This window comes from Sinohyriopsis cumingii, chromosome 7 (genome assembly GCF_028554795.1).
Source record: "Sinohyriopsis cumingii isolate HCF-2022 chromosome 7, ASM2855479v2, whole genome shotgun sequence".
Taxonomy (NCBI): domain Eukaryota; kingdom Metazoa; phylum Mollusca; class Bivalvia; order Unionida; family Unionidae; genus Sinohyriopsis; species Sinohyriopsis cumingii.
In genome coordinates this window covers 37,021,747-37,035,510 of record NC_142967.1, presented here as the reverse complement: position 1 = coordinate 37,035,510, position 13,764 = coordinate 37,021,747, and the positions used below count along the sequence as shown (strand labels likewise).

General features: G+C 32.7%; 1 protein-coding gene across 1 annotated transcript in view; it reads left to right on the top strand.

The window, feature by feature from the left end:
- The window catches only part of LOC149795030 (uncharacterized), a 38,074-nt gene extending 26,977 nt beyond the window's left edge, over positions 1-11,097 (top strand). The window contains exon 5 of the mRNA XM_089964698.1: positions 2,120-11,097. Within this exon, the coding sequence (XP_089820824.1) occupies positions 2,120-2,391 (272 nt within the window). The 3' untranslated portion in view covers positions 2,392-11,097. The remainder of the gene's footprint in view (positions 1-2,119) is intronic.
- Positions 11,098-13,764: the final 2,667 nt, after the last annotated feature.

Below are 13,764 nucleotides of genomic sequence, written 5' to 3'. Positions count from 1 at the left end.
TGGCTGCTGTGCATGCCACAGATTCTTGGAGCCACAGGTGAGAGCTGAGTGCCAAGTGGGGACCAAAGGTGGATGAGCTACCACCAAAGGAGTATGAATACTTCCCCCAACCAGAGGTGCTACCCATCCCCGGACACCCCATACACCCCAGTTATTATATAGTACATGTATGAAAGGGCAATTGTAAGCAGTGATATGTGCCCCATTAGTCTCTCCCAACTTAGATCAGTGACCGTCGGCATTATTACATTGTCGGCGTGTCACTTTGATAGATTGCAAGGTTTTGAAATTGGATTAAAGATAAGACAATACAAATTAAAGCACTCTTCTTTCTATTTCATAGACATAAATCCAAGCAGTCACTGTTTTCTATGTTCCGTTTGCATTGAAGAATCTATAATCATTGCTCAACAATCGACAAATTCATTAAAATAAAGTTACGGATGCTACAGATTTTTTAAATACTGTTTGTGGTTTTATTTACTTTAGTTTAAAACAAATTAATAACCATATATTTGTTTTGGGTGTGCGAGGACCAGCTTAGTTTGGAATTTTGCTGGTTTCTATTTATAGATGATTGCAAGTCATGTCATTTAGCCATGCAGACCATTGAAGGTTTACACTTACACCAAGCTTGGAAATACTTATCAGCTACTGATTTACTTTATATAAAAATTAAAAAAAAAACTCTGAACCAAAGTTGTAATTGTATATGGATTAAGTTGGTGACTGACCATGATGATATTGTAATGGGATTACACTATAGTTTGTTCCACAGAGCTTCATGAATTTTATCCTACTTGTAATTGCGTCATTAAATGTACCTAAAAGTATCTAATTTGTTTTGAATATATAGTACAAAATGAATTAGATATTTTTAGCTACATTTATTGATGTTGACCTGAAAATTTACCGAGTTACAGATAATATAAAATTTGCAATGCTGAGTGGAACGAACCATATTGTCCTGGTGGTGACTAGTCCAAGTTTCCTCTGACCCTTGCCACACTATTTTTGATATTTGGTGATTGATGTTGGGGTGCAGGGTTAGAGTCCACTCCCTATCGAAAAGTTGGAATTTGCCAACACCATTTGGTGTTGGCACAGGGTAGCTGCTTAGTAGCTGGCCTTGCAAATTTGAAGGACCTTTCATCGAGATATACGTGCCTGAAATCGATAGGAATATGATTTATTTTCTCAGAAATTGCAAGCATAGCATTTGTTAGATTTTTAATTCGCTGACAGACAAGGTGAAAGTACATCATTGCTGAAATTTGACCTGGATCTGGCCATTTGCATTCTGAGTCACATGACTATACAAATCTTGCAACCTACATGTCAATGACATCAGAGGTCATATAGTCACGTGATATCAACAATAACTCATTCCTAGTGCTGCAGCTGTAGAAAAACAAATCGAACATATGAATGAAAGTCACATAATCTTTGTAGAAAAATGAAAGAACACAAACTGCTCAAAATATTTATTTTAAAAACAATGACTGCAAATATGTAAATGTTGAAGTAACTTGAAGTAAAACCAGGTTCACTAAGCAGAGAGCACATATAAATGTGGTAGTCACATGATACCAACAAAAACATTGCTGATACATGCTTAGTACTTGTTGGAAATAATTTTCTCCACCCTGCTGCAATAATGACAGTTTTGTGGTCATTGTTCTCAGAATATATATGTTGAGAATTAAGTGTGCATCATATTTATTTACAAACATTAAGTGACTTCTATGTAATATTTCCAAATTCTATGTAGAACAACTTGGGAAATTTGTTTATTGTTCATAACATGTGACTAAATTGTATTGTCAGAAATGTATTTGACTTTTCCATCTGCACTTGATGTCTAACATGGGGTGAGAATATCAGACATTTATACAATTTTTAGGAAACAGAACTCTAAAATTAGCTTTCAGCTTGTACTTACATGGCATCACTGTGGAAATAATTATTTTGTTATTTTTACTTTAAACAGTAGCAAGAGTGGTACGTTAATCATTATTAATTAATTAATAATCAAGATATATAAATACTAATTATCCATAGTATTAAATGGGTTTTCTGGCTTAGACCACTAAGTAATGTTCTAATCCTTTAATTTCAGGTATATTTGGAGCACCATTAGATGAATGTGTGAGATGTTTTCTTGATGGACTGCTGGTATATTCTAAACAAGGGACAAAAACAACTCATCTGAAGAAGGTACATCTGATCTTTAAAGACCCTGACAGTACCATGTTGTGCATTGCTATTCTACAGCAACTTCTTGACAACGGAATAGAGAACCTAACAAAGGAAGCCATGGAAATGTACTCGGTGCACGAGAGTCGTAACTTGGAAAAGGCACTGCGGCTGAGCTGGACTCGACATAAATAAACTGTTGAGTATTGTATGTTACAATATTTTTTAAAAACATTTTTTTATTCAGAAAGGTTCAGTCATTTACTGAAGTATGTATAATCAGTTTAGACATGTTTGCACATTCATTATGTAATTTAGAGTGCTGTATAAAATAAGATGACATATTCATCAATTAAAGTACAGTATACACTAAGGTGACACATTCATGGTATAATTTAAGTACAGTATACACTAAGGTGATACATTCATCATGTAGTTTAAATTACAGTCTTCAGGAAGGTGACACGTTCATTTTTTCAAATACAGTATACATTAAGTGACCTGTAATTTAGAGTGCAGTATAAAACAAGTTGTTACATTCATCGTCTAATTTAAAGTACAGTATACACTAAGATGACACATTGATCATTTAATTTAGAGTACAGTATATAATAAGATGACACATTGATCATTTAATTTAGAGTACAGTATATAATAAGATGACATATTTGTCATGTAATGTAAAGTACGGTATACACTAAGGTGACAAATTCATCATGTCATTTAGAGTACAGTATATAATAAGATGACACACTTGTCATTTAATTGAAAGTACAGTATACACTAAGATGACACATTGATCATTTAATTTAGAGTACAGTATATAATAAGATGACACACTTGTCATTTAATGTAAAGTACAGTATACACTAAGATGACACATTCATCATGTAATTTAGAGTACAGTATATAATAAGATGGCACATTTGTCATTTAATTCAATGTACCACATACACTAAGGTGACACATTGATCATGTAATATAAAGTACAGTATAAACTAAAGTGACACAATCATCATGTATTGTAAAAGTACAGTATACTCAGAGGTGATACATTTCATCATGTAATTTAAAGTACAGTATACAATAAGGTGACACATTCATGAATTTAAAGTACAGTCTACAAGAAGGTGACACATTCATCATTTAATTGAACGTAAAGTAAGGAGTAAGGTGACACATTCATAATGTAATGTAAAGTACATTATACGCTAAGGTGACATGTTCATCATGCAATGTAAAGTACAGTATACACTAAGGTGACATGTTCATCATGCAATGTAAAGTACAGTATACACTAAGGTGACATGTTCATAATGTAATGTAAAGTACAGTATACACTAAGGTGACATGTTCATCATGCAATGTAAAGTACAGTATACACTAAAATGACATGTTCATCATGCAATGTAAAGTACAGTATACACTAAGGTAACATGTTCATCATGCAATGTAAAGTACAGTATACACTAAGGTGACATGTTCATCATGCAATGTAAAGTACAGTATACACTAAGGTGACATGTTCATAATGTAATGTAAAGTACAGTATACACTAAGGTGACATGTTCATCATGCAATGTAAAGTACAGTATACACTAAGGTGACATGTTCATCATGCAATGTAAAGTACAGTATACACTAAGGTGACATGTTCATCATTTAATTTAAACAACAGTATACAGTAAGTTGACTCATTCACAGTGAAAGCAGTAATGAGGTAAAAATATTTAATCTGTATTATAACAAGGTTAAAATAATTTATCTGTATTCTAATGTTTTAGAATATTTTATCTGTATTCTATTGCAGTAGAGATATTTTATCTGTGTTCTAATATGAGGTAGAAATATTTTTTCTGTATTCTAATGAGGTAAAAATATTTTATCTGTATTTTGATGAGGTAGAAATTGTATATCATTATTCCAATGAAGTAGAATTTTGTTATTCTGTTTTGTAATCAGGTAGAAATATTTTATCAGATTTCTTTAAGGTTTTAAGTGGTGCATATTTAAAGGTAAGGCAGCAGTGTTTGCCATAATTTTTAAACATGTAAATGCCATAAAATAACCAAAATTTTATCGAACTAGGTTGAAATTCAACCTTTCCTCTGATATATATGTTAGGCAATTTATATGTATCCATTGACAGTATGCTTGCTATACCTTGCTCAGTTTGTGATTGTTTCATTTGTTTTTTACCTTTTTTTTTTTGCAGATTCAGTTTGTTGAATATGTCGGACAATTTAGGTACAACATCTTTAGGATATTGTTTCATACTGCTATGTATATGTTCATAATGAAACACGTCTTAATGCAACTGGACAGACTGCCTGATCATGTACAGAGTTCATTTTAGGCTGTGCCACTGACCCATATTTTTCATCTTTGGTGCAAAAAAGTTGTCTCTTATGGAGCCCATATGGAACATAACATATAGCTGAGAAAAAAACGAAAAGAGACCATTGCAATTTATTTTAGACTGACGGAATCAAGCACAACCCAGCAGGTATAATAAACAAAGTACTCTCATTGCCAAAGAACCATAAGATGGTCGATTTCATTACCAGACAGAAAGGTCATACTAATTTTGACTAGCATGAGTACCAGTCAAAAACATTGGTAATGATCATGGTTAGAAAATGTAAGGAAGAAAATAATGAAATCTTTAGCAAAAACATGTCAGTTACATTTATTTCCAAAATAATGTATAGACAAGTAAAAATATAGACTGGAATATTCTAAATAAATGCTGGAGGGAAGTCATTACTCAGGCATGTGGAATGTAAATTCTATTACAGAAGGCTCATGTCACGGGAGGCTGATAACGATGTATGTTTGAATTTTCTTCAGCAAACAAGAAACAGTAATGGGTGTCCATGACCCCCAGTTTAAGGATTTTTTTAAAAAAATGACTACACTTTTTGACTTGGTAGGGCCTCACTTTTTCCATTCCTGGAATGAACAGAGCATGGGCATTGGATGTTTTGAAAGAATCCATTGTGACTATGAATCTCAGCAGTGGATTACAAACTTGAAATGGTGTTACTTTAAAATACTGTTTCTCACCAAAGTTCTGTTAACAAATATGTTTTTCAAAGTTAAATAGCTTAGTTTAAATAAATTTGTTGCAGCATTTTCAGCACATCAGTCTGATGTGTAATGTGGTACATCCAATTGTCATAAACTTTGGCTTTCCTAGCAATGCCATATTGGATATAAAAATAATAAATCCTATAAGGAATTAATGAACAGAAACAGATAGGTCCAGCCTCACTGAGAGTCATGTGCATGTTTGTTGACATGGTTACCCAATTTGTAAACATTTATAGGCAAGCAACTAAATTTAGCCATTTACATTTGTAAATCTTATTTATGGAAAGAATTTTTAAACTTCTAGACAAGAAAAAAATTCTTGACTCAGAGTATGTTATTCTTCTGTTAAAGATTCTATAGTGATGAAGCCTTATGTAGTTAAATATCAGGCCACATGCAAGTGTACCATTTGAAATATGAAACAACTTTTAAGTGAACAAGTTGTGTTGTGAATGATGACAGTCAACTAATTACTTTAACCATAGAACCAGTCATCTAATTACTTTATGACCATAGAAACCAGTCAACTAATTACCAAATCAAAATAGAACCAGTCAGCTAATTACTTTATGACCATTGAACCAGTCATCTAATTACTTTGGTGGTACTCTACAGTTTAGCATTTCGCATAGGGTTAGAATTTTAAAGAAAAAGAATTCCCCCGGCTTTCCTCACTGGTTATACTGGCTATTTAAAAAAGACCTTGTATATCTTAGGTATAATTCAAAGAACCTTTAATTCCCTTTATTTTGGTGTATGATTGATGGGTGTAATATGGGTAGTAGAGTATACAGCTTGGCCTTACTCCAGATGTGTACATTTCAAAAAAGTGCTAGCTCCACTTGGTCATTTTCACTTCCTGAACTTCAGAGGGAAATTGTATTAAAAAGAGCCAATAACTTTTTTTACATTTCTGTTTGGTAATTCATTCATTGCACATTCAGAAGCTGGTATTGTCTAGTCTGGCAAAATTAATTTTCCCTATTTTAATAGCTGCTATGGATAGTGTACTTTAGACTAATTCAGACTGATTTTTTTAGCACAAGGGATCAGTCATTTTAATTAGCAGTGTGCTTAGATCATGTACAATTTCCAAACATACAATATCCAAAGAAATATCATCCACATTACATTAATGTAGCATAGAGGTATGCCAACATTCTCTCAATTGTGCATGTTTTAAATGCAAACAACTTCACCTTACATACATCACTCTTTCAAAAGTACATAATAACTGGTGAGCACCCCCTTTATGACCATATAAACCAGTCAGCTAATTACCAAATGAAAATAGAACCAGTCAGCTAATTACTTTATGACCATAGAACCAGTCAACTAATTATTTTATGACCATAGAACCAGTCAACTAATTACTTATGACCATAGAACTGGTCAACTAATTACTTTATGACCATAGAACCAGCCTGTTTGTGTTGATTTTAGTAAGCACCGTTATTTTGAAGAATAAATGATGCTGATGTGTAATTAATTCGATTGAAATCTATGTTTGAGTAAATCGTATACAATAGTAAACATGAACTTAAAACCAGTTTCATTTTGTCACAATCACTGCATAGGTTCCATTGGATGTAAATGGGGAGATCTAACTGGGGTGGAATTTAATAGTGGTCAACTATTAGGGAATTGTTCTCAATAAAGAGACCTGCATCATGCCATTTTCATCTTTATTAAAGATCTTCATCTGGTCTTACAGTGAAAGTATAGTACTTGGGTCAAACAAATGTGGTCTATGGGAATTTAATTAGTCTTCGTTGGCTGAATATTGAACAAGTAGCACTTTTAGAATGCATATATAAATTGTTATGCTTGGTAAACAAATATTGAGAAAAACTTATAATTCATTATTCACATTTATATTCCTCTGTTTTAAATTTTACAATATTTTAATTGGAGTCTGTATTACTTTAACATATGGGTAAATAATTCATACTGAGGAACAATAATATACTCTTTGACAAAATGTAGTTTTTTATTTGCTGAGGTAAAAAGGTATTTGAACATCAGCTTTACATTAAGCTTTCTGTTGAGTATCATCCATCACAATCAAAATTCTGTTGAAAATGTAATCATTCCCATCATCTTTACTAATCATACAAGTACTTAGCCTCAACTAAATCAGTAGGATAATAGACCAAGCAGTCTTTATACATCAGACATGATTTAAAAAAAACAGTTCTGATACACACACCAAGCTTGATTGAGAATGCAGCCTTGTTGTGTGTCAGATGTGATAGACACAGCAGCCTTGCAAAGTGTCAGACATGATAGACAAAGCAGCTTTGTTAAGTGTCAGACATGATAGACACAGCAGCCTAGTTAAGTGTCAGATATGATAGACACAGCAGAATTGTTACATATCAGACATGATTGACAATGCAGACATGATACATATGTCAGAAATGATAGACAAAGCAACCTTGATAGACAGACATCGTAGATTGTTTTGTTGTTGTGGGGTTTAACGCCATTTTTCAGCACACGATAGGCTATGCATGTCAGCCAGTATTTATGGTGAAGAAAGAACCTGGGAAAACCCAGGGAAGAACCACTGACCCACGGGAAGCTAGTTAAGCTTTCTCACATATCTACATAGACATGGTAGAAAAAGCAGCCCTGATACACATATTAGACATGATGAAAAAAGCAGCCTTCATACACGTCTGTTAGACAAAGCAGTCTTAATACACATGTTAAGTGGATTGACAAAATCATCCTTGATACATGTTAGCCATGACAGACAAATCATCCTTGATACACATGTTAGCCATGATAGACAAAGAAGCCTTGATAAATGCATGTCAGACATGATAGACAAATCAGTTTTGATACATGTCAGACATGATAGGTAAAGCAGCCTTAATACAAACATCAGATACTTTTGATGACAAATTTAACATGTCAGACATATATATATATATATTAGTAGACATCATTCATATATATATATATATATATATATATATATATATATATATATATATATATATATATATATATATATATATATATATATATATATGGGGAAAGTTGGTGGGGTGCATAGGAGAAGACAGGATCTTCCACACTAGTACACCTAAGCATCTGTTAAAATTCAGGAAGAAAAAGGGCATACATACACACGTACACACATACATACACACATACATACATACATACATACACACATACGTACATACATACATACATACATACATACATACATACATACATACATACATACATACATACATATATGTGCATAGGTAATACTAAACTCAGAATTAGGAAGCTCACACACATATGTATTGAAACATATTTGTAGGTTGTTGCATGTCATAGAAAATATATCTGATGAACTTAAATTAATTAGTAATATTGAAACACAAAGTGTTTCTAAACTCACAAATATCAATTTTGCACATTTCTTAGCTTGAATTGTCAAGAATTTTGATAATTCTACCAGTGTAGAAATATTTCATATTGAAAGCAGATTTGGTCTGATATAAAAATAAGGTTTCAAAAGATGAGATATTTAATCTAAAAAAATGGACAGCAAACAAATGTTTTTCATCACAATTATTGTTTTCCTCTTCTCTGATTACCTTTCTGTCATGGTATATTTTTACAGTGTCCTGCCTCTAATGAGAGGGTCTGATAACTTGCTTAACATTTTAACAGAGGTAAAAATTTGTTTCAATGTAGGGATAATAAATAATTCTCAAGATTCAGGTCCTTTTTAAAAAGGGAAACAAATCTTATATTTGTTTAAAGCAGTGGTGTTTGCATTCTGGTCTTGAATATGCAAGTCATTTAGGATTTGGATAGATCTACTTTTGAAGCTGGGGGCAGGTATATTTATAGAGACCTGATGAAAAAGATAAATTCTTCCAATAGAAATCAAAATGTTTTGATGCATTGAATCCATTTACAGTTATGGTTCATTCATTTTATGTTATGCTGTATAATTTTTTTGTTTTTTTATTTTCTCCAGTAATGATGAAATCCAAATAAAAAGTGGTGAGATTTAGTGTAAACATTGATCAGCTTTCAAACCAGTCCTAAATGATCAGCATATAAATAGATGTACATTTCTGGAATTTGATGTTTTTTTTCTCTCATTAATATGGAGTATTTTGAAAGCCACAAACTTGCCCATAATAAAGCAAAACAGAAACAATTGTTCGATCAGAAAGATATAATTGCTAATCAATGGTGATATGCAAGTTACACATTCTTTGAAATAAAAGAATCGTGTTGTATTTATTCTGTTTGTTCAACGTTGCATTCATAGCTTTTTAGACTGTATGGTTCTTCATAAAAAGACACCAAAGTTTCATGTACTTAAATTCATCACATATAGGAATAGTATTTTCACCAAGTATAAATTTAAACCAGTCAGTTTCACATGTGTCAATTAATTCGATAAATCACCCCACCCACCCCAAATCTGTGTTAATACTGATGGACAATATGTGGGTCTGATGTCACCTGTTCATTAAAATGTGAAATTTCACTGCATGCAAATCTTTCCAGAAAAATCATGCATACACTTTAGACACATACCAGTAATTGGTAACAGCCAAATCTAGTTTAAAATTCAATAGGACAGAGGGTTGTGCTATTCCTGTGGATTTATAAGTCATGTTCTGGAAATATAATGTACATGCCACCAAATGAACCCTTCAGCCAACAGTAGCTTCACAGCCATGAGAAATACCTTTAAGTGTATAAAATGTAGACTGATTTGTGCAGCCAAAACTGGCTGCAGATTTTTGCAAGCTTTAATGAAAATGTGATATCAGCCCATAAACTGCCAATTAATATCATCCTGGGTGAGGGGCTGATTTATCAGCCTGGTGTCAAATATCATGATCTTTCTTTTTCTAAAGATAATATTAAATTTCACTAGTTCAGCATATTCCTATGGATTGTTAAGATCATCTTGGAAAGAACCTGTATTCCTGATTGTCACTTAACCATCAACATTCTAATATATGTTGAAGCTTCAAAACCTGCTAAATTTATATTCTCTCTAGAACTTTGATTCTGTGTCAAAAAGAGTGTCAAGATCAGGAAGAAATAATGAGAAAAATACTGGTGAGAGATTTTCTCTTTGCGGATCACCACAAACACTTTGGAAAAAACCCAGCTTCTCTGGCAATCATCAGACGGGACTTTGTTATGATGCAGAATATAGATAATTTGAAACAACTTTACATAGTTTTAGACCTATTTCATCCATGGACCCATCTGCCAAACAATCAAAAGCTTTACCAAAATATATAAAAAGAACACAAAAGTTCTTTTTATGCATTTCAAAAGCTTTTGTTAAGGCAGGTAGTATAATACAATTTACACAGACATCTTGAATTTTTTTTAGGGTGATAACTTTTTATGAATTTGTCTTACAGTTCCCGCCAGTTAAGAATCTGGAATTATTCCTGTTTTGAAATATAAACAAGCATCATTATATCTGAGGTTTATTTGTTAGATTCATTGATAATTTTATCACAGTGTCTTATTATTTTTATGAATTTTGTACATTTTAGCATTGCTTTGTTAGTGATTGAGAAGTTTAGTACGTCATCATCATTCTCTGTGCGTATATCAAGTCCTTATTGTTATAACCATCACCATATTTATTTAAATCTGTATATAATTCATGTGTGTCTAATACAATGTTTGATTTATCATTTTTAGTTTTCCAAACTGTATTTGGTCTAAGGCTTCCAAAAAGTTTGGATGTTTATTTTTCTTGGTTTTCTTAGTTTTGCTTGCGTATTTTGATTAAATATATTTATATGAAAATGTTTTGTTTGTAGTTATTGCTTGTCTTTTGAAGATTTGGTTGGTGGTTTGGGGAACCATCCCACTGACTTCTTTACAGTGACATATACATGTGATAAAGACCACAACACAGAGATTGATAAGATAAACTACAAAACAGGGAATATCCATTTTTTTAAGAAAGAAAAATGAGATGTACGTTTTATATATATATATATATATATATATATATATATATATATATATATATATATATATATATATATATATATATATATATATTACACTCTCTATAACTTTATAACATTAATGAGTTGTTGCCTGTATCATAAACATAAAATATTTTTTCTTGAAAATGTATGCAAATCAGATAATAAATGTTGGGATACACAATTTTTAAATTTCAATACAAAACAACACATGAAAATTATCAAAAAAGAAATACATCTTAGGGACTTAAATAAATTGTCATTTAAAAGTTAAGAATTTTGCAGGCTATGATAAACTATGTGCATTGTTGTAATTAAGGATCATAATTTATTTCTACAATTATAGCTAATTGTTTGCAAGTAATTATGTTTTTAGCTCACCTGACCATAAAGCTATGTCATATACTCGATCATTGTCCATGATTCATCTGTCAGTCATATTATGGTATGGCTGTCTCCATCATTATCCATGATTCATCTGTCAGTCAGATTATGGTATGACTATCTCCATCATTGTCCATGATTCATCTGTCAGTCAGATTATGGTATGGCTGTCTCCATCATTGTCCATGATTCATCTGTTAGTCAGATTATGGTATGGCTGTCTCCATCATTGTCCGTGATTCATCTGTCAGTCAGATTATGGTATGGCTGTCTCCATCATTGTCCGTGATTCATCTGTCAGTCAGATTATGGTATGGCTGTCTCCATCATTGTCCATGATTCATCTGTCAGTCAGATTATGGTATGATAGTCTCCATTATTGTCCACGATTCATTTGTCAGTCAGATTTTGGTATGGCTGTCTCCATCATTGTCCACGATTCATCTGTTGGTCAGATTTTGATATGGCTGTCTCCATCATTGTCCATGATTCATCTGTCAGTCAGATTATGGAATGGCTGTCTCCATCATTGTCCATGATTCATCTGTCAGTCAGATTATGGTATGGCTCTCTCCATCATCCATTGTCTATGATTCATCTGTCATTCATCAGTCAATATTTACTTGTTACCACTCCAATATGAGTTTTATCTATCATCTCTAATGAAGCAATCCAGCATTCAATAAACTGAGATTGTTGCTATTTATGATCCGGCTTCTGATTGAACTTGGAACATGTGTCTATATGTTCAAGATCTCAGGTCCAATAATCCGTGAGATCCAGGCATAATAATAAGATTGTCTTGCATCTGGAATATATATTTTTGACACAATCTCATACTAGCTTGATAATGAAAATGATCCGTGCATATTAATGAGATAATATTTGCATCTGATTGGCTAAGCTTGTTAGCACTCCAAAGTCAGTATTTCTGATTTTTATCAAGCTTGGATTGTCTTGCATCTGATTGGTTGACCTTATTTACCACTTATTTTGTTGTATTTCTGATACAATGCTGATCAAGCCTGGAATGTATATATTTATGACAAGATCTCATACTAGCTCAATCATGAACAAGATCCATGCATATTAATGAGATATCATTTGCATCTGATGGGCTAAGCTTGTTAGCACTCCAAAGTCAGTATTTCTGATTTTTATTTTTATCAAGCTTGGAATGTATACTTATAAAGATTTAAAACAACTTTGATATTGAGCAAGATGCACTTAGAGTATAGAGGTTGTTTTGCATGTAATTGATCAGATTATTATCCTTCTGGTTCTCATATTTCATATCTAATTTTCACCAAACTTGGAATATAGGCTTATATCACCAAGCTCATATATGTGTTCAGCACAGACTGAAATCCATGCATATTAATGAGGTGATCTGTATCTGATTGGCTTAGTTTGTTACCATTTTAGAGACCACACCTATACCTGATTGGCTTAGCTTGTTACCATTCTAGATACCAGATCTGTATCAGATTGGCTTAGCTTGTTACCATTCTAGAGACCACACCTATACCTGATTGGCTTAGCTTGTTACCATTCTAGAGACCACACCTATACCTGATTGGCATAGCTTGTTACCATTCTAGAGACCACACCTATACCTGATTGGCATAGCTTGTTACCATTCTAGAGACCACATCTGTATTTGATTGGCTTAGCTTGTTACCATTCATGAGACCACATATGTACCTGATTGGCTTAGCTTGTTACCATTCTAGAGACCACATCTGTATCTGATTGGCTTAGCTTGTTACCATTATGGAGACCACATCTGTATCTGATTAGCTTAGCTTGTTACCTGATCTGATTGGCTTAGCTTGTTACCTTTCTAGAGACCACATCTTTACCTGATTGGCTTAGCTTGTTACCATTCTAGAGACCACATCTGTACCTGATTGGCTTAGCTTGTTAACATTTTAGAGACCACATCTGTATCAGATTGGCTTAGCTTGTTCTATTTTAGAGACCACATTTATATCTGATTGGCTTAGCTTGTTACCATTATAGAGACCACACCTATACCTGATTGGCTTAGCTTGTTACCATTCTAGAGACCACATCTGTATCAGATTGGCTTAGC